The 21166-nt window shown below is 41.5% G+C and overlaps 3 protein-coding genes and 2 non-coding genes across 8 annotated transcripts; 1 reads left to right on the top strand and 4 right to left on the bottom strand.

Moving 5' to 3' along the window:
* Nucleotides 1-1515: 1515 nt before the first annotated feature.
* On the bottom strand, nt 1516-5800 carry LOC143334935 (uncharacterized). The gene is made up of 3 exons (XM_076753971.1): nt 5686-5800; nt 4586-4705; nt 1516-2978 (listed from the first exon to the last, which is right to left on the bottom strand). Exons 1-3 carry the CDS (start codon nt 5735-5737, stop codon nt 2767-2769), a joined length of 384 nt encoding a protein of 127 aa, XP_076610086.1. The 5' UTR covers nt 5738-5800; the 3' UTR covers nt 1516-2766.
* On the top strand, nt 4568-16949 carry ddah2 (DDAH family member 2, ADMA-independent). 4 transcript variants are annotated; one of them, XM_076753964.1, is made up of 8 exons: nt 4591-4686; nt 6023-6099; nt 9600-9728; nt 10660-11250; nt 11861-12049; nt 13990-14109; nt 14480-14623; nt 15920-16949. In XM_076753964.1, exons 4-8 carry the CDS (start codon nt 10945-10947, stop codon nt 16037-16039), a joined length of 879 nt encoding a protein of 292 aa, XP_076610079.1. In that variant the 5' UTR covers nt 4591-4686; nt 6023-6099; nt 9600-9728; nt 10660-10944; the 3' UTR covers nt 16040-16949. The 4 variants fall into 4 exon arrangements, with proteins under 4 accessions (XP_076610080.1, XP_076610079.1, XP_076610081.1 ...); XM_076753966.1 differs by lacking the exons at nt 4591-4686; nt 6023-6099 and having other exon boundaries at nt 8812-9728; nt 15920-16059; nt 16250-16949; XM_076753965.1 differs by lacking the exons at nt 6023-6099; nt 9600-9728 and having other exon boundaries at nt 4568-4686.
* Nucleotides 16950-17032: 83 nt separating this feature from the next.
* rps5 (ribosomal protein S5) lies at nt 17033-20084 on the bottom strand. Its single transcript, XM_076753970.1, has 6 exons — nt 20016-20084; nt 18949-19052; nt 18447-18656; nt 17934-18062; nt 17315-17413; nt 17033-17145 (listed from the first exon to the last, which is right to left on the bottom strand). Coding segments are annotated over exons 1-6 (612 nt in total). The 5' UTR covers nt 20017-20084; the 3' UTR covers nt 17033-17076.
* Nucleotides 17492-17623, bottom strand: LOC143335825 (small nucleolar RNA SNORA3/SNORA45 family). The gene has a single exon (XR_013078473.1). It is a non-coding gene; the product is annotated as a small nucleolar RNA SNORA3/SNORA45 family (small nucleolar RNA).
* LOC143335807 (small nucleolar RNA SNORA3/SNORA45 family) lies at nt 18742-18875 on the bottom strand. Its single transcript, XR_013078455.1, has one exon. It is a non-coding gene; the product is annotated as a small nucleolar RNA SNORA3/SNORA45 family (small nucleolar RNA).
* Nucleotides 20085-21166: the final 1082 nt, after the last annotated feature.

Raw genomic sequence — 21166 nt, 5'->3', positions numbered from 1 at the left:
ATGGCCGTGATGTTTGGGTCGCACGTTCACATTGAATCTTATCTAATCACGCCCCGCTGAGGAGGCCTCGTAATGACTTTGATGGTCCCATAACTTCATCCAGCACCATCGCCAGGTCAAACTTTTAATACATCAAACACTTTCGTTTGAAACCAAATACCTGCAAAAAACATTCCCATAAACCTGTACTAACCTTGTACCAGTGCTTAATGCTAATTAATGTTAGCATGCTAACGCACTACACTAAGGTGATGAATGCATACCTGCTAAACATCAGCATGTTAGCATGGTCAGTTTGAGCATGGCTGCATAGCATTGTTTGTTTTGGTCTTTTCATGCGATTTGTTGACAGTAGGAAACATTTTTAATACACTGCAAAAACTCAGCTCTCAAAAACAAACAAGCAAAAAAAAAAAGTGGGGGAAATATTACTTAAAATAAGCAAAATTATCTATTTTTAAACCGAGTAAAACCATCTACTCTCAAAGAATCCACAGCTACCTTAAGAGCATTGCAGCCAGACTAAAAGATGTGTCTGAATACAAAGAAATTCTGACTTCTATGGATCAAACAGCTTCTTCTGCTCTAACAAAAAACTGTCTGGTGAGAAGATTTATCTTGTCTGACAAAAAAGCTAATTTGCCTTGAATTAAGATATTGTATCTTACTTAGTTTTTAGTTTTTGCAGCGCATCACTTGACATATTCTTAGATTAAAAATGTTGTGTACTCCTGCCAGTAGGATTAATCAGCTTGTAAGTTTGCTAGAAATTCTTATAAATGTGACTTGAAACTGAACCGCTGGGAAGAACTGGAACCAATAATAACATGCCTTGTCCGACTGTAGTACCAGCTTGTGTTGAGGGTTTTATCATTTTCACAGCACTATGCAAATGAACATTTATGAAGGCTTTGCTATTAAGACTGCATTTATACAGCAGTTAGCGGTGTGAGCTTAACATGGCCTCATTACGTGTCGTGTCTCTCAGACCAGGATGAAAAAAAGGAACCTAAGTGCAATTTAAGGTGATTATAAAGACAATCTTGTACACAGATTTTGATTATATTAGACATCCAGTGTGAGCACAGCTGGTGATTTTTCCACATGATTCTAATCACTCATGTTAAGTCCGTGCTTGATGAACTGTTATTTGGCTAATGCAGGTGTTGATGAAGGAGATGATGCTGTATATTTTACTTGACTGAATTGTTGTGGATTTCATCAGTTTTCTAAAATGGGCCAACGTTCAAAGGGATCGTGTCTGAGTTATTTCAGGGCTGAAATCATTTCAGTGCTGATGTGTTTTTGACTTTTCCACTTCTTACTGTAGGGCTTGATACAATTTCAGGGACCATTTAACTTGGTATATTAATTCAAATGTCATTTTCATTAGTTTATTTTTCACTTCAGTCTTTAACTATTTTTTTTAATCTTCATGTACATTTATTTTCTTTGTTATGAGACCCATATTGTGCTTTTCCTGCCCATTTGCATTTCCCTACATATATCGTAGCCTTTTTATTTTTGTCTTTTTTTTTTTTTTAATGCTGCCATGTAGTACAAAGCAGTTGCACTTGAAAGTCCACCGGATCAAAGCAATGGTGTGGACACTAAAACAGTAGATTTAGATCATCAATGAAGACAATCAAACTAATAGCACAGCTGAAATGTATTTTGTTCTTTAAAGCTCTTACAAAGATACATGTATTAATATCCCAATAAAAAAATACCTGATATTAAATGAGCGACAGATGTGTTTTTACTTTTTAACCATCATTGAAAAAGGTGAAAACAAGCCGTACACTCGAAGCTTAGACAGCAATTAATAGAAGCATGTTGACAAGTACTGTAGTTTAAAGACAATTCGTGTACATATACATAGCAAGTGCATCTCCTCAGCATAGTTAAGTTTTATTTTTACCATTATCACTGATATATGGCCAACCTGAGGTTATTCTCCAAAATAAAACTGCATGTATTTGAAGTTTCAAAGCAGTCGACAAAACAGCCACACCTCAGGAAACATTTAGTTTCTGTTTTGCTTTGGCCCATGTCGTATGGGAATGTAGATGCTCAAATGTCAAATGTTTTCCGAGTTTTTGTGCAAAAGTTCATTCTTAACCTCTGAAACAGGAGTTGACAAAACAATCTCTCATCAAGGTCTCTTCAGTCGCTGCTCGGCAGCTTTCTGTCGCGTCACCTGATCATCATCTGCAAACTGTCTTCTGCTTACAAGGTCAAAAATGAACCTTTGAACTTAAACTTGAGTTGAGAGTTGATTAAGATCATGTAACGTGATCAAAAGCTCCAGAACGGCTTCACAGTGAACCTCGAGGTGAGTCAAGAATGAGCTTTGAACTAACTTTAAAGCCAAATCAGCCCATAATGTAATCATGTCCTGATGAAGATCATGTGGAATGAGTGAAAGCCCAGAACAGCCACAAAACGGACCTTTAGCTGAGATATATTTTAGTATCAGTCTATTGTTTTGTTTTGTTTTTTTGCTTTTGTTAAACTGTCCCATGTTTTGGATGATTTTACTTGATTTATCTTTTAACTTTTTTTAAGAAGATGCTGCTGTGGGTGAGGAAATGGATAACAGAGTGAAATAATACAGGCTTCTGAAAACCACCTCAGCGCATCACTCATATCATTCACGCTCATGAGGCTGTGAGCGTGCATCTTTTCCAGATCAGTTAAAAGCTTTGATATTCGGTGCTGAGCGCGACCCCGTCCAGACCCCCGCCCCATCATCACCTCTGCTGCTCAGGCCAGCAGGAGAGCGAGCGCCGGCAGCAGGCAGAGGGCGACGCCTCCCCAGCTGAGGGCAGCAACAGACACAGCCCCGTTACACAGGTCTGTGTCGCAGCAGACGTTGGTGTAGTTGAAGTAGAGGCCTGAGGCGTATTTCTGTCCGCTCACACCACACTGGGAGGGTATGGCACAGCTCTTCTCGTACATCGTCACCTGCAGTGAACCTGGAAGAGCAGAGAAATGAGAAGAGGTCGTTCTGGTCATGCGCACAGGTCGAACAAAGCTATGGAGGCAAAGAGAGGCGTAATAATTAGAATTTTAAATGAAGTGTGTTTTAAGGATTAGATGTTTAAGTGTCCAAACAGCAGATATTCAACTTAAATAGCGTGTTGCATTGTGGGTTGTTTGAAGCTTTAATGTTGCTAGGCTAGCAGGTGTCTTCAAGTTTGTTTGGTCTTAAAGGCATTTATTTAGCCTCGGTAAAGCTACGGGAGTTTCTGTTGTTATGAAGTAAATGATTTCCTGACAAGTGGAAGCGGCTCCCAACGTTTCTACCAGATTTATCTGTCAAAGAGCCAAGAATCACAAGATGTCACAATGATGAAAAAGACACACAAAAAAAGAAAAATATGTCAATAAACGTCTGATATTCAGGCCAGTGCTTTAATTGTGAAATTTAACCACTGCTGGATAATCTTTATATTGAATTAAGTTTTTAAAAAAAAACGAATTAAACGTCATCATATTATTATCAAATCACTGGATTTATGTGATTTGAATCGTGTGAACTGTTATCAAGAGGACAGTTTCATGTTTTGGAAGTGATTTCCTTCAGGTTTACGCAGCCTTGAACGACCTGCTAGAAATTAAAAAAAGGCAACATAAAAAGAAGATGGACGCCTTTCAAAGTGCTATAAATTTGATGTTATTTAAATGAGGTTTTGGCCTTTTTTGCTTCCATACAAAACCCATGAATGTAGCTCCATGTAGTAAAGTTTAGTGTAGCATTGATGAGTCCTCCAGCTGAGTTCCTTTCACCTGTTTGAACAACAGTTAATATATCTGAACTCGTTTTCTGCAGGTTGTTCAGTGTAGGGGCATTGTTGTTGTTTAGTATATGAGCTTTTAGGGGTTAAGGTGGATGAAAAAAAGGGGCTTTAGCCTCTGATCGGACACAGTGAGCTTTTTCGCCCCACCCACGGAGCTATTTTTAGAGATAATTTGATGGCATCACAGGCATTAGTGAGCTGACAACCGGCCTGATGAGAGATGCTGCTCAGATCTCATCTATTGACTCATTCTTTGGTCTCATTTTGTTTTTACGCTGGTGGAGTCCAGGATTGTGACTGAGAGGAGGCTCTGAAACCCAGTCACGATTCTTATTCTAGTGTCCAGAACAGCAACACGCACAGATCAGACTGGAAAGATTTGGACTAGGATGTTGTTTTTTTTTTATTATTATTACTGTTTGGCTCTCTGAGAAAATGGTTTACTGTGATATCTTTACATCCAATTTCGGTCTTGATTTGAGAGTTTTCTGGGTTTTCGTCAGCAAAGTTATCCAGATAACTCAATAAACCTGCCTGTTAGAGCTAAACAGGTACGCAGGATTTAAAAGCAGCTCTGGGAGTATTTGGACTGTTTTGGATGAACTCTGCAGAAACTCCAACTACAAAAACACTGACAGTATTCTGCATGAGGCTTTGTCTGCCAATTTGTGGCCGCCATGCCCTAGATTCTCAGGAAATAATCTCATCTGCAGACACAGAAATGAAATCCAACTGTCTCTCTCTCTCTCACACACACACACACACACAAATCTGGATCTCACCCCGTCTTCCCATCGCAGTACTAGACAGGCAGCGCTGCCCGTCTGGGCACTCCTGAGGGAACTTAAAGCAGTCCAGAGGAGAGATGGCGGGGAATACACAGGTATAACAGCGCAAACAGGCTGAGGGAAGAGCAAGAAAGGAAGATATTAAGAGCCTGGTGGAAAATGACTGCATAAATACTGTGTTTGTGCATTGCTGAGTGTCTGTTTCAGTCGAGTAACCGCCATCTTTGATGGCAGAGAAGGTGCAGACAGTCAAGTCGTACACGTTAGAAGATCTTTGGGTGTCTCTGTTTGTTGAGATGTTTTGGTACGTGGTGTTTTTAGCGCAGAAGACGGGATAGCGAAGAGGTCTTGTCTTCGTGGGTATGTCGACCTATTGAAGGTGTTTTTGTCCAGTGAAAACCTATCCAGCCGCTGTTATGCAGAGTTTTGCTTCCTGATGCCAGCACTTGAATAGATACATGAGAATAAGACAGCAGAGACTGTACACAGCGGAAACTTAACTGTGAATCAGTATTTTTCTGACCAGTACTGACACATAATAATATATTGACTGCGAATCACTTTTGCATGCACACATAACATAAACGTTCATGATAGGGATTCTTAAATTTCATTGTAAAAGAACTGAATGGGAAACTTCTCAGTAATCACAGTTAATATAAAGTAAATATAAACTTGTCTCTGGGCACAAACTCCCTCAGAGAGACGTTTTTCTATACGCCAACACCAGTTTATTATTGATAAGCTAATATTTTCCAGTATATCACCATCCTGATTTCTCAGTCTGGCTTTAACTGACTGTGAGACATCCTGAGCTGACACGAAACAAGCTGTTCATACACCAAACCTTACGCTGACAGCTAACAATATTTTTTGCAGAAGATTGTATCCAAATATTTTTTTGTTTGTTTTTTGTGCACAAGGCTAGTTTTATTTAAGTCTTAGCATGTTTGAACATTGCTGTTTTACCTCAACTGGAGCAGAAATGATAGCTTTAGTAGCGCGTCGCTGAAAACGCATTGTACGATAAACAGTGTTTAAATGTCCTTTTGTAATATTTTTTGCTTGGTAGGTTAACGGTAGGTGCCACGTACCTGCCAAAGGTAGACAACACAGGAGTACAATCAGAAGCTGCGAACGAGACATGATGCTTCCAGTGACAAGTCCTGAAACTATTCAGACACGTCCAGAAATTCCCTCTCGGGCGTTACAGCTCTGTCATCAAACTAACTGCTGCTGCTGATCGGAGCCCATCCAACTCATTCCTAAATTCAGTTTCTCTTCGTCTTTGAAGTCAGAGTCCACACCCTCAGTTTGTTGCTTTTTCCTTCTCCTTTACTTTCACTGTTTTGTACTAAAACCACCCTGGGGTCACCTCTGAGCTCTCCTCCTTATGTCACTCTCGCTCTTGTCTTCCGTCCTTTGTCACAGGCCCGATTGGAAGATACATCCACATTACTCTGGCAGTCAGTGTCTCCTCCCTGAAACCTCTAATTTGATTTGGAGCGGTAATTATGTGCAGCTGACGTGGTTTGCGAAAGAGATTTATTAAGTTACATGAACTGAGACTTCACAACAACATCCTTACTCGCTGATTAATTGATCAAAAGGACGGACGGCGAGCGCACACTTTAGAGGAAGTGCGAGACAAAGTAGATGGAACAGGAAGTGTTAATGTGTGATAGTGCTGATAAGATGACCTCTGACCTCACCGGCAAGGAGGTCAAGCAAAAGGATGATTTGTAGGTCTCAGTCAGTGAGGACGGCAAATGTCCTCAATGATATTTCTGGGAAATTAATGACACAGAAATTTATGTTCTATGGTTACACACGAGCCTGAAAATGCATGTTTAGTTTACAATAACAGAATTTCATTTATGTATCATGTAGAGATAAGCGGAGAAAATCACTTGAAAATACTCTGATGTGGGACTTTCATGCCGCTCATTTATGTCTTGAGACCATAAATATTAGTATTTTCAGAGATTTACAGGCTTACAGAGACTTCCATTAAAATATGAGCAAAACAAGTTCATAGAAAATGTAAATAGACTGTGTTATAGTTACATTTCTTACATTTATCTGCAATATTTGTAAGTATAAATGATTTTTTTTTACTACCATGAACTGGTCTATAATATTAGACAAAATTAAATAGACAGAAAGTCTGTAAAAATTAACCTGGACTCCAGAGTTTGGTTGGTGCTGGAGAAACTTCTACCCATAACATCTGTATTTCTACAATTGTGGCTACAGTCTTGCTCTCAGTGGTGCTATGCTCTCCTTTATTTGAGTCCAAATGTTTATGTCCTGCGTGTATGCATGAGGCAGCAGCTAGAAAGGTGCCAAGAAGTCAGAAAAGACAGACAACAATAAAGTCAGCACAATGGAGAAAGAGTCAGCATCTTAGATGGAGGAAGAAACCGATGGAGAAAGTCAGCATGTCAGAGACAGAGAGTCAGTGAGCATGCAGAGCGAGCCGGTTTAACTGAATTATCCTTTAGGGCGTAATAAGAGACGTGAGGGCAGCATGCAGGACGGTCTGCTGACAGCAGTCTTGTGATGGTGTGAGCCAACCAGGCTCGGACTGAATAAGCTGTTTACCAGTTAATTAATTACACAGCCAAAAGCCTGAAAAACTCCCTTAAAATTCCTGCAAGGTTCAGACCAGCAGTATTTAAAAGGCATTTTCCCCAATTTGTCTTTTTTTTAATTGCAGCATAGGTTTGTTTTTTAATCGGGATGGTGTATGCAGAAAGGATCAGTGCGCTGTGAGAAGTCATAAATGTCGCCAAGCATTTATAGCTTGTCATGGTCTTTGAAATGTGTGTGTGTTTGTTGATAAAGCAGTTGATTTTTGAATAGAGTTTGGTGTGAAATAGAGAAAGCATCAGAACTAGAACTAAATTTACAGTGAGTGCATTATAGCTGTTTGGATGTTACATACTTTTCTGATTTGCACATCTGCCAGTCTCAGATGTGCTAAGAATGGCAGATGTGCAAATCAGATGTGCATTTTTTTTTTTTTTTTAAACTCTTTAAATTCCACCTATATTCCACATTGGGGCTGTTTTTGAGGGAAAAAAAATGCAAAACTGGTCCCAGACTTGGTCTCAGCTCAGCGCACACAGTTATTAGATGTTGCCTCTATTAATTAATTCATGCCATCTTTAATAGAATATAAATACTAATAGTAGGGGAGTGGAGACGCAGATAGTGTCAGTGTGGTTTACATGCTGATGCTGTATTTGACAGAGGTGTTTTGTTTGCTGGCTGAAGGATCTCAGCGGACAGATGGTGTTCTTTAATCCTGTCTGTGCCCTCCACCTCCCATCCTCCATCCCTCCACATTTCCCTCCACTATTACATCAACCTCACATTTCCTGCCTCTTTTTCTTCCTCTGCGCACTGAAATACACGCAGATATTTCATCTTTCTTCTTCGCCACTGAGTTGCCTTCATGTCTCAGCCTCTCTGTTGCTGATGAACAACCTTGGCTGCAGTAACTCACTGTAGTCAGTAGAAGGGAATATTGTGCTCCTTTGTGAGTCAGAAAGTAGTCGCACATGCACTCAAGTGCACATGTTTATATACTCAGTCACAGCCATCTGTTAATGTTGGACATATTCATGCATGTTTATGTCACTGCTGTGCGAACCTCCAGATATCAGATGCCAAATGTCGGCAGATAAAGTTTGATATAGCGATTAACTGTAAAAAAAATATTACTGTTTCTTTAGCGTCTGATTGTGCAATCTGTTTATCCAACAGTCTCAGCAGTGTCCAGCATCAATTGACCCACATTTCAGGAAAAGACAGATTATTTTTTGCCATATCTCGCAGTCCAGGTTTATGTTAAAATGGCAGATACAAGCAGAGGTGGGGCTGACACAGTATCTGACCTTTCATAAACAATTCATCAGGATTAAGGGGAGAATATTAAATAGGAGTCCTTAATCCTAGTAAACCTCATAGAAAAACTCCAATCCATCATTAAATTCAGTGTTTCAGTACAAGGAGAGGAGTCAGGGTAGGCTTAAGGCAAAACCATGGATTTCATATGGGGCCCAAATAACTTGCTAGAATTTCCTTTTAATTTAGCTGTCTTAAACTAAATCACTCTTTATCACTCCAAGTGACCTGCCAATTTGATGTTTCCTTATCATTAGGTTATAAACACGATTAATTATTAATCAGTTTTCCTGGCAGGTCCCCAAATCAGGCTAAAAGCTAGCGTTAACGTTAGCTTAACGGTCAATTGCTTTGGTAACCAGCCACATTTGTGACCCCAGTGTCAGTGCTGAGGTCACAGCCAAGCTTAAGTGTGATCAAAAGTATTTTTTGAATCTTTTGTGTCGCTGTAAAATTACGGTATAATTTGGATTAATGTTACATCACACTATTAAAGTCTGGACATTACCGTTTCTGATTATCTTAAAGAGGATCTTAATATCTAAAGTTATCTTTGTTTATGGGTTTCATGTTGATGCTCTAAACTTCAACAGGAAATGCTTCAGTAACAAAACGCTGGTGATTTTGAACTCGTCGGTATTGATTACCGTAAGGTGTAGCTCCATTGATCATGATTGAAAGTCAATACAGCAGCGGCTGTGGTGATCAACGCTGACTGAATCCGGACAGGAGGTTGTGGGGGATGGGGGGTGCTCGGATGAAAGGGTGGGAAAGCTGTGTCGAAATCACCACGAACACGCGAAGAAGACCGGAAGTGTAGTATTTGGCTTGAAAAAAATAAGAGCATAACCGTCCTTAAGATGTAAACTGTTGTTGTGTCTATAACTGCTTCGTTTTTACCTTGAACACCACTGTGGTTGAGTTTTATCACATTATCTATTCAATTTAGAGAGGTAAGATGTGGTGTGGTTTATCAGCCCTCGTGGAAGATTAGGTGACACGACATAGTTCAAATTACGGGTTTTAGTAGCCGTCTTACTTTGAAAGCTAAACGGAAATGTGCCTATTCACAGTCGCCATCTTGACTCGTCGTTAGGTCGGCGGAGAAACAGAGAGGAAAAAGGGAGCGAGTGAGTAACGGGAACTGGGTCGCTTTGGAAATTAAACCAAACAGAGGAAACGCGGACGAGCGTGGAAGCTGCGACACAGAAATAAAAAAAAAACGGTAAGCAGATATATGTCCACGCCTGTAATCGTTATTTGTGGAACTTCTGGGAGTGTTGGACATAGTTTTCCCCGTTAGGAAGCTGTGGAACATCACCAGAAGTATTTGGGAAGGAGCGGTGAAGTGCGGGGCGGTGCACTCCTGCAGCCAAACACTCAAGATGTTTTGTTCTGTGTGTGATGCGTGTGTGTGTGTGTGTGTGCAGCTGGATCACTCAGGACTCCTCAGTCAGAAAGATTGATTTTTGTTCCATAGTCAAACTAAAAAAAACACAAAATCGGGTGCAGAATATTGAAAATTATATCAGGAGAAATTCTGCTCTTTCCACACAAGGTATGATCGATTTCATCAGTGGGCTCCACAGACAGAAAAATACTGCCTTCAAGCTCTGGTTTGAAGCCTAAACTGGAAAACAGGTCTTCTTAATATGCTACATGTGCTGGCTTTTAATAAGATATCAAATCCCAGCACTTGTTGCATAAGTTCTGAAGCAGATTTAGGAAACATCCTGTGTGGAAGGGGACCAAGCCTCTCTGCAGCCTCACAGTGGGCGACTGCTGTGAGTTACAGGGAAGACGATAAAAGGGCAATTGTCCCAAATCTATCCCACTGGCCAAGCATGGAAAGGCTTTGCAGCATATTGCAGCACAACTGAAGAATGTTTCTTTATAATCTAACCTTGAACAATGCTCCTTTGTCCACTCTGCTATCTCTCTCTGTGTTATTTCAGCTGCCCTTGAATGTTTTATGTGGCGATGAATTGCTTCCTCTTACCAGCTACCAATCAAAAATCCACATGAGTCGAATTCTTTAGTGCCATGCTTCAGAGTAATGTGGGACAGAAGGGGACGGGCGTGCACTGGAGCTCCAAAGATTGATCCTTGTTTTGTTTGTTCCGTTGCATCTGTCCTCGTTTATATGTCTGTCTTAGGCTGGGATCGTCTGCCTCCACCTCTTGGCGTCTGCGGACGGAGGAGTAGCCGGTGGAGCCCTGGAATGAAAGAAGAGACGGGGATAAAGATGCTCTCCACTTTCCTCCTGGACCTCTTGATCCATCCCGTTAGCTTCATCTAGAGTTCAGCTGGTGTTTTTACAGACCGAAACATACACATCTTTTTATTGCCTCTTGCTTGTCGTCCGGCTGAGCAAAGTTCATCATTTTGGCAGAAAAACCGACACGTGCCAACACTTTTTACAGACAGTCTTTCTTGGAATCATGGCAAACATGTGCCCATATGGCAGATTCACCCACGCCGTGGTGCGGGGCATCCCAGAGACCTTTGGGAAAGCAGCAGCAGCAGGAGGCGGTTGTGAGAACGGGGAGGTCTCTGTGGACCTGGCCAAAGCTCAGCGTCAGTTTGGTTGCCTGACAGGAGCCCTGCGGCAGAAGGTGGGCCTGCAGCTGATCGAGATCCCCCCAGACCCCGAGCTGCCAGAGAGCTGGAGGATAGAGGATGTGGCAGTCATCCAGGGAGACACAGCGCTCATCACCAGGCCCTTCAAACAGCAGAGGCGCAGTGAGGTAACACTGGGGACAAGAAAATGGCTTTAGTTTAGCCATTTCTGCGTCCTAATCCTCTGCTCTTAATCTCGCTCGGTGAGATAAAGAGCAGTTGGGAGCAGCCATGTTTTTCAGCTCATATCAGTGTGGTCTAAAACTTGTTTAAGAGCAGATTTAGGTTACGTTATTGTCACGTGATCAAACAGATCCTTGTGGTTACTTTTTGGTGGATTCCTTTTGGAAAGGGCAACATGTGAGATCACAGAACTCAAGTCACCCTTATCGTGACGTCCATTTTTCTTTTATTGTTTGTCTGATAGGTTTGATTTTACAAAGAAATAATCTTGAATGTCAGAGGCTCAGTTAGCACTTTTGTTTAAAGGTCTGTAATTCCTGGAAAGAACTTTGTAATTTGGTATTAATTGTAGGGAAAATGGTGATAGTATTTAAACAGTACAAGTACATGCTTTATTTTACATGTCTGTAAGTGGTGTAACTTGGTGGTTAACTATGAAACAGCTCCACCAAAACGAGTGATGTGGTTTTTCACTGACCCTGTTGACTCACTTACCCCGAACGTGTCCCTTTCTCCCTCTCTCTACTTCCTCCTCTTCACTCTTCATCACTGCAGGCGGAGGCAGTGAGGAGGGTGATATCAGAACTCAACCTGACCGTGGTGGAGATGGGGGCCGAGGAGGGGGACTCCGGAGGGGCCACGCTGGAGGGCAGCGACGTCCTCTTCACGGGGAGGGAGTTCTTTGTCGGCATCTCCTCTCACACCAACCGCAGAGGGGCAGAAGTGCTAGCAGACACTTTCAGGGTGAGCAGCATCGACAGAAGGCGTCGCTGACTGAATCTCTGCGTGAATGAATGAAGCACACAGGGAAACGTTTGTGTGTATGTAACAGACAGTCATCGAAATCGCTGCCAGTTTAATATGCTGCATTTATTGGTGATGGCATGAACTTCTGCCGCTTAAAAAAACAAATGAAAGCTCAACTGTAAACCCACAAAAAACCAACAGAGTTTCAGCTGTTAGCCAGTGCAACAAAGACGCTGTTGGTGCCAAGTTGCTTGTCAGAAAACGAACCCCAGCTGCCAAAGTGAGCAGGTGGCCATTTGCTGTATTGCATTTGGGGAATTATAGTCTGTAAACACTGACGAATGAGGCCGTTGCATTGGCCAAATAATGGAGACCACAGCGGGCCCCTTCAGGCCCTTCATGACCCGCCCTTTAATATTGATTTCTTCACTTCTCTTAAGTGCATTTTACGTACGCCTGCTTTTCTGCACACACACACACACATTTTGCATCTACTTGTGTTGAATGTGCATGTGTTGTTGCTATGTGTGTGTGTGTGTGTGTGTCTGGTATGAATTAGTGTGGGTGGGAGGGTTCATGTGGTCAGAACAGGGAAGAAAAGAGGAAGGCCAGCACTGACATCGTCTCTATCGTGTTTCCAAATTGTGACACCAGCATTCTTCAGGCCTTTCAACTGTCATTCACGTGTTTGTCATTGTTATAATAACACCAATTGGCCAAATTGCTTGTGTTCCAGATGTATTTTGCAGCTGGAAGAGAGCCATGTTGTTATAGTGCAACCTCAGTTTGAGTCAGATGTTTGCGTTTTAGCCAGGGATGGCAGCGTTAGTCAGCTCATGCATCACTTCGGTCCAGGCTGAAGAATCTCAACAGCGAGCCCACTGACATTGTGATTCTCTGACTGTTCCTCTAGCGCCACCATGAGGTTGACATTCGTGGATTTAAGTGAAACGTTTCATCAACAGTCAGCTAGGTTGCAGTGAAATTTACTCTACGCAGTCATGTCTCCTCCTGATTTCCATCAGATCAAAATTTGAATTTGTCCAATACTTTGGTTTCTGACCGAATACGTTCAGGCTCGGCTGTACCTTTAGTTTAATGCTAACTAATGTTAGCACGTTAAAAAGATGAAATAAGATGGTGAACATGGCAAACATTATACCTGCATGTTAGCATTTTCAGTGTGAGTGTGTTAGCATGCTGACATTAGCATGTAGCGAAAAGCACCGCTGTGAGTACAACTCGGAGGTACCTGTACTACACTATGTGTATTTGATACCTTTAGTCAATAATTACTTGGCAGATGGACTTTAACGTCTAACAGAGTTTTTCTACACTGTGATTATTTCTACTTTTACTTAAGTAAAAATGTACTTGAGCACTTCTTCCACTACTGCTAACAATACCTGCAGCACTGTTTCCCATGGAGTGGGTCTGGCAGCTCGTTAAGACAGGGTGTGGCAGTTACTCTGCAGGTTTTCCAGACCAGCACCACAAAGGAATAACTCGTTATGTCTCCTGTTATACAGCTGAAGAGAGAAATAGGTGCCAGCTGTGGTCAGAGAGGAACGTCTGTCAGACCAGCAGTGGATAAACACCTTATATGACGTCTCGCTTCTCTTTCTCAAAACTACGTCCTAAATGTAAAGTTATGAGTTACTGCAGCTGCATTAAGGCAAGAGGAGGCAACTGCTTGATGGCCTCTGATCCTTCACAAGAGAGCCCAGAATCACCCAGCAGGCGGCTTTGTGTCGAGCTGCATGTGGTAACCGATTGACTCTCGAAGAGCACAGAGCCGGCGTTAATGTTATTAGCAGCACTTGAGCTTTTCATACTACGACAGAATGTCTGCTGTGAAAAAGGGCCCTCAGGTGACGGCAGCAAAACTAGACGAGGGACCGCGTGTTAATTAAACCTTTCAACCTCCATCTGTTCAGGACTTTGCTGTGTCCACCGTCCCCGTGTGTGGTGGAGCCAGACTGAAAAACATCTGCTCCATGGGAGGTCCGGACACGATCATCATCTGCAGCAGCGACGGGGCCAAGAAGACACTCCGGGTAAGTGTGTGTGTTTGCTGTAAATGCTTGATTACTGTACGAATGTGGTGCAAATGAAAATACAATATCTTTAAAGTGAGTTCTATCAATATCCCAGAATTTTTGTGTCCAACAGGACACAAAAGCCATGACCCCATCAGTAGATTTGTGGGTCAGTGGGCAACATTAGGTTTAGATTACAGTTTGGGTAAGTAAGTGTTAGGGTCAGGCAAGTGGTGGTTTGGTTGGGGTTAAGGTTAGGGTTAGCTTAAAGTTAGGACTAGTCTCCGGGAAATGAATGTAAGTCTACGTAATGTCTGTGTGTGTGTGTGTGTGTGTGCGTGTTGGTCACGGTGGTGCGCAGTAATACTAAGTGTGTGTTTGTTGGCAGATGATGGAGCAGCTGACTGATCACCACTATGAAGTGCTCACTGTTCCAGAGGAATCGGCAGCGAACTGCGTCTACATCAAAGGTCCGTCAAACCGAGACTTCCTGCTGCACCGACCTGCAGAGGAATGTCCTGAGAGCGTCTCTGTGAGTACAGCTGATGGTCTCGTTTTTAGCCAATCAAAGCAGTACCTTTTCTTCCGAGCTGACCTTCTTAAAAACACGAGTAGGTGGGACAACAGAAGTTGAGATATCTTGAAAATGTGGAGTTTTAATGGGTGTGTTTACTTGACCAGGGTTTAGCAATATCACAATATAAATATGTATATTTTCCAGGTAAATTAATCCCACTCATATTCAGTAAAGGCAGCTGTGCTCCACTGTCAGGAATTACATCAGGAAAGAATAAAGAAACTGTCAAACAGAACCTACAGTAAGGTCGAATTTTGTTCATTTCTAATTACAATTTGTCCGAAGTCATTGAAAATCAGATAAAACCATCTTGAAATTATATTAAGGAAAGTCAATCAATAATAATATTGGATGGTGAAGTAATTGTGTAGTTGCGCTCTGTGATGCGTTCAGTGGAGCAGTAAGAATCAGACTTATTAATCTTTCATGATTTCTGCTGGGAAGCGTTAACACTCCAACAGTTAATATACTTACAAATATCTTTACAGGCCAGTGCAGTATTCAGACCCCTCACTGAGGCCAAAGTACTAATACCAGCATGTAAAAATATGTGATTAAATTCTTATTAGTGATCATTAATGTCGAGCAGCATGTTCCTGTTGAAGCTGTTTGAAGTGGAACTGACTTTTAACCATTTTACGTAAGACTGTGACTAATTTAATTACATTTAATCATCTGCTGTTTGTTTCCTACAGTAGTTGATTCAATTGATTATTTGCTGTGTAAAATTTAATAAATGTATTACATTTACTGTTAAGTGTTAGTCACAGTTCCGTTAAATAAATCTAATTAAACAGTGACATTTTCAGAGCATTTGTTTTGTCCGACCAATTGTCCAAATCCCAAAGTTTTCTGTCAGTCAGTGAATCAATCAATAATCCTCTCTGCTCTACTTGCACTGTGTATACTGTCAGTTTACAGTACTTTGATTTACAACAGTCTCCTCATGTTTTGTATGTAATTAACAAAGAAAATAAAGCTGTCAGATAGTAAAGAACAAGTCAGATTTGTACTTAAAGTACTTTCACCCAAGTACTGTATTTAAGTTACCTCCCACTTCTTCACAGTATGGGCTGACAGCGACGCCTGTAACTGATTGAAGTCATGGCGCTTACAGCCAGTGAAGCAGTTTTTCCTGTTCCTTGTTGCATTCGCCAGTAACTTCTTCCTTTGAGTGTATCCAGTTGAGTCTGTGCACGTGATGATGAGTGTGTGTGGATGAGTAAGACGTTTGCTCCGTCCTCTCTGCAGGCCTTCCAGAAGCTGCAGGACTACACCCTCCTGCCTACAGCCTGCAGCGAGGCCTCCAAACTGGGAGCGTCCCTGTCCTCGCTCTGCCTCCTCGTCAACAGAAAGCACACGTATTTCTGAAAACACGCTTCTCACCGTCAGTACGTTACACAGCGTTCACCTGCACGTGTTCATGGCGGGCAGGCGGGGGGGCTCTGAAAGTGAACACATCAGATTTCCACAGATTAAAATTCTTGTCTATTTATTTCAAGGGGAAAAACACTGACACAGCATTTGTATGAGAGTACGATCCAACTTTAACATCTGCTAACTGACTTTCTCTGCAAACAGGCTGATTCCTGGCACGGCTGCCCCCCCCCCCGAACCAGCAGTGCACACAAAACTCTAATGCAACTCTAAGAAACCACTAATTCAGCTGTAGCTTCACACTGTTTGACGCCACAACTTTTTCATTTTCTGCAGACTTTCACTGAGCTGACAGATCACATTTTGACAATGTTAGAAAAGCAGATGGATGTTGGTACCAGAGTTTCACCAAGTTAAAGACTTTGAATGTAATTTGAACAGGAATTAAGTCCATTTTTCCAGAATTTCCTTCCAGTTTCTAACATAACTAAATTCATTGACTTGGACAGGTGAAATGAATGGATTAACTGAGAAGAAATTATTCATTTAAGTATGAAATTGACACTCTCATTATAAGTAACATTACTGCTCACAGCAGACGAGAGAAATTTATATTTATATGAAAAACATAAGGTCAAGGAAACTGAATTCAGTGCAAAGACTTGCAGATAACGTCTGGTACTCAAACTCATGACAGTGTAATATTTTTCATGTCCATAGTACAACAGTTTGGTACCTACAGTATTTCAATACTCTTCAAATGTTTGTCGTTTTACTGTCTCAATTACAGGAAATGTAGCTGCTAAGAATAGAAAATGCAGACTTTTTGAATAATTATTTTAGCTTTCTTGTGTATGAATTTGTAGCAAGTGTAGCAATACCAATAAAACTCAACTACAGGCTGTTGTTCGTGTGTAATTCATGTACGTGTTCGAGAATCACAATAACTGTACGTTAGTAAAACAAAAAGCACTCGTGGCAGCGAGAGAAATTTCTTCAAATTTATTTGTTTTGTTAGAAAGCAAACATGTTTAACGGTTGGACTTGGCAACTCTCTCCAACTCGTCCTTCTTCTTGATGGCGTAAGAGTTTGATGAACCCTGAGGAGGAGGAGAGTTTATTAGACCTCAGCACACACAGACCACAGTGACAGACTGCATTAAAGCATCAGGAGGATTCCTACTGCATTTTGAGTCGTGTAACAGCGCTACTCATTCTACATGACACTTTGAATCAGGCTGGTCATGCAGTAAGTGGATGAACTCTTACCTTAGCTGCATTGATCAGCTCATCAGCCAGGCACTCAGCGATGGTCTTGATGTTCCTGAAAGCAGCTTCTCTTGCTCCTGTGCACAGCAGCCAGATGGCCTACAAGACGAGACAGACGTTAGCCAGTGAGACAGGCTGACCAATTGGCTTCAGTGGGATAAACACTGGCTGGGAGTGTTATGTATCTGAGTTGGTGATTGACTGGGCCACAACAGACTACAGCCAATGAATAAGCAAAGATATTTCCTCTGCGAGCACTCTAGCACACCGGGACAATGGGGAGTATCCAGACGTGACTCTAGCCTCGCTTCGTGCATCAAATACAGACATTTCAGTAAAAAAGACAAAGATTATTTAATAGTGAAATATTAATTTCTCAAATAATATTTCTGGCTCTAAATAAGAATTTAAAAACCACTGTATGGCTCCCACTTTATCAGTTCTATGTCAATGAAAGGTAGTAAAAGTAATCTGCTCGCTGCACTGAAAAGAAGCTTACGAGCTCTTCTTCCCACTTTTGCTTATGATGGACACATTTCACAGCTTATCTGCCTGATACACGAAAGCACAACAGCAACAGCAGAATGGAAAACTATTTTAAAGTACAGAGTTTGGTTACCTGGTTGACTCTGCGGAGGGGCGACACGTCCACAGCCTGCCTCCTGACGGTACCAGCACGACCAATACGAGTGGAGTCCTCACGGGGTCCGCTGTTGATGATGGCGTTCACCAAGACCTGGAGGGGATTCTGGGAACAAAATTTAAAATCTGAGTGCTGGAGAGTGTCTTTAGAGCAGGACACACAGCTATTGAATTTGCAGGGACTTTAAACTGGGTGAAAATCAAACAATGCCAATATTTCTTTTGGGTTTTCTCAGTGTAAACAGGTAAAAACAAAATGAAAAACTATGAATATCTCTTGTGATATATTACTCTGATAACCTTTCCCATAGTATCATCTGAGGACTGTTAATTCACTATCACAGTTCATCCTTTTCTGTCACTTATGGTTTGATTGCTGCCATTCATCAGTCTTGATTTGACTGTACAGTCCTAAGTATGCTGTACATACTCAGCAACATTTTAGGTCACCAACAAGTGGACAGCTGTTGTAAAAGTTAGTGGTCCATACCTCTCCAGTCAGCAGGTGGATGATCTCAAAGGCATGCTTGACGATGCGAACAGTCATCAGCTTCTTGCCGTTGTTGCGGCCGTGCATCATCATGGAGTTGGTCAGACGCTCCACAATGGGGCACTGGGCCTTACGGAAACGCTTGGCGGCATAACGTCCTCCAGAGTGCGGCAGGTACTTGGCGTACTTCTCTTTCACAGCAATGTAATCCTGTAGTGCACAAGGGATTGTTTAAGAATCCTGGTTTATGCATATTTGAAGACAGCATTGTTGAGGTACAGCATTTATGACATGGTAGTGTGTCTAAGTTGGTGATTGACTGGGTCACAACAGACTACAGCCAATGAATAAGCAGAGACAGCTTCCTCTGCGAGCACTCTAGCACACCAGGTCAACAGGTCAGTGTCCAGGTGTGACTCTAGCCTCGCTTTACATTGATAAAAAAAAAAAGTACTTTATTAAATGCAGATGAGACCAGCAGCATGGGTCTTCTGCTGCTTACCTGCAGGGAGATGTCATTGATCTGAACATCATCGGTGCTCCACTTTCCAAAGAGCTTGATCTCTGGGGTCTCAGCCACAGCTGGGGCAGTCTCCCACTCAGTCACTGAGGATTTAAAGGGGAAAAAGGGCAGGTGGTCAAATAAAATTAAGGTTAAGTACAAACAAAAAATAGCTCAACAACTCACAGCTTTGTGTGCGCCTTGGTTCCTCCCAAAATACGCACAATTTTTAAGGCAATATGCACCTTCATTTCTAACATCACATCAGGTTGTCCCGTGTTAATAAAAGACAAACTGGTCAGTTGTCTGGTTGATGCCCATGTTATCAATCACACCGGATCTGTCATTGTAACATATTCAATCAGTTTGAACGTAATATTACTGTTGTTCGTTTAACAACATCGGCCAGTATTATAAACTACATTAATCCCCATCAGCTAACGCTTCATTGAGATCAACATCTTAGCTAGCATGCACTACCCAGCGCTAAACGCTTATAGGCTAACCTACCCTGGCCGACGTAACATAAAGACCATGAACAAATACTTCAAACTTTTATTCCTGACAGATCACTTTAATCAAATGCAAAGTGAGATACAGGTAAAACACTGAGCCACGCTTTCACAGCAGGGCCCTACATGAAGCCTGTTTCCTCAAAGTTAACGTAGCGTTAGCCAACTTAAGCGATGTCAACCGACAAGCTAGCGATGGTCTGAAAAGGGACAAGTTTTACATTAAAAACCAATTGTCGTATTTTCTACTGCGAAAATGCTGCAGTCGTAAATCAACGACCTTTAAAGTCAGTGAAATGGAGTACTAACTGACATCGATGGAGGTGGCTAATCAACATGCCGCATCCACATGTGCTAACAAACTAGCCACATGCTAACGCTCAGCGCCGTTGTGCTCGCAAGGCAACACTTAGGGCAAATAAAACAACATGACGGCAAAACTGGTTGATTTTGCTCTTATTTCTCGGGCCACAGGAGTCAGTGCGGGTGTTAATTATCCGAGAATTATATTTTTAACGACATATGAGGCAAGGAAAAAGTGAATTTTTCACTCACTTGTGTCTGCCGTTCTGTACCACACTTCTCTGAGACGGAAAAGGGCCTTTTCGGGGCGCCGCGTCCTGATATCCGGTGAGCTGGTGGGTTACTTCCGGTGCGCAAGGCATGCATGGAAGTGTAGTCATTTCTTTACGAACGGCTTTGACGTTTTGGGACTCAAATTGGCCATAACTTTTGACTAAAACAAAGTGTAGTTGGACTGAACAAGCAGAACAGTACGACAGAGGATTAGGGCCACATTAAGGGAAAGAAAATTAATTATTTACGAGAAAAAAGTCATTATTAACGAGATTAAACTCATTATTAACGAGAAAAAAGTCATTATTAACGAGAAAAAAGTCATTATTTACGAGATTAAACTCATTATTATCGAGAAAAAAGTCATTATTTACGAGATTAAACTCATTATTAACGAGAAAAAAGTCATTATTTACGAGATTAAACTCATTATTAACGAGATTAAACTCATTATTAACGAGAAAAAAGTCATTATTTACGAGATTAAACTCATTATTATCGAGAAAAAAGTCATTATTTACGAGATTAAACTCATTATTAACGAGAAAAAAGTCATTATTTACGAGATTAAACTCATTATTAACGAGATTAAACTCATTATTAACGAGAAAAAAGTCATTATTAACGAGAAAAAAAGTCATTATTAACGAGATTAAACTCATTATTAACGAGAAAAAAGTCATTATTAACTAGATTTCCATGCTCTGATCAATGGGCCAGTATTGATCAGTTTCCGCTGTAGCAGAATCACGTGATAATAATGCTCTTTTTTATTCGTTGTTGCGTTATTTTAGCCCGCCCCTTTACTTTTTGATTGACATGTAAGTGACAGGCTCGACTCCAAAGCAGACGTGCTTGATTCCCCCCGGTTCCATAGCAACGGTGCACCAGAGAAATTTACCAGTATTTTTTCTCAGCGTGAGAAATACAATGTGTGGTGGGAGTGCGTGACAAAAGACCGACTGTCACGCTCAATGCGTGAGACTTGAGAGCCCTGTGTAGTACATCAACCATCCTCACCCGTCTCTGGCGTTTTCTCCCATCGACTTCTCCCGTAAATTTATGAGTCGGAATGTAAAATATGACACCTTGTTTGTGAAACCTATCCTAAAATAGAAATCAACAAATCC

This window comes from Chaetodon auriga, chromosome 17 (assembly GCF_051107435.1).
Source record: "Chaetodon auriga isolate fChaAug3 chromosome 17, fChaAug3.hap1, whole genome shotgun sequence".
Classification (NCBI taxonomy): Eukaryota; Metazoa; Chordata; class Actinopteri; order Chaetodontiformes; family Chaetodontidae; genus Chaetodon; species Chaetodon auriga.
Note: the sequence above shows the minus strand (reverse complement) of the source record. Positions and strands in the feature narration are given on the sequence as shown.

Coding starts and splice junctions, on each gene's coding strand:
- LOC143334935 (XM_076753971.1), bottom strand. CDS start 5,737: ATGTCTCGTTCGCAGCTTCTGATTGTACTCCTGTGTTGTCTACCTTTG. Junction 4,706..5,685: donor GTGTTGTCTACCTTTGGCAG/GTACGTGGCACC, acceptor CTCTTCCCTCAG/CCTGTTTGCGCTGTTATACC. Junction 2,979..4,585: donor TACTGCGATGGGAAGACGGG/GTGAGATCCAGA, acceptor CTGCTCTTCCAG/GTTCACTGCAGGTGACGATG.
- ddah2 (XM_076753965.1), top strand. CDS start 10,945: ATGGCAAACATGTGCCCATATGGCAGATTCACCCACGCCGTGGTGCGG. Junction 11,251..11,860: donor AACAGCAGAGGCGCAGTGAG/GTAACACTGGGG, acceptor TCATCACTGCAG/GCGGAGGCAGTGAGGAGGGT. Junction 12,050..13,989: donor TGCTAGCAGACACTTTCAGG/GTGAGCAGCATC, acceptor CCATCTGTTCAG/GACTTTGCTGTGTCCACCGT.
- rps5 (XM_076753970.1), bottom strand. Junction 18,063..18,446: donor TCCACCTGCTGACTGGAGAG/GTATGGACCACT, acceptor TTTTGTTCCCAG/AATCCCCTCCAGGTCTTGGT. Junction 17,414..17,933: donor CCCTCCGCAGAGTCAACCAG/GTAACCAAACTC, acceptor CTCGTCTTGTAG/GCCATCTGGCTGCTGTGCAC.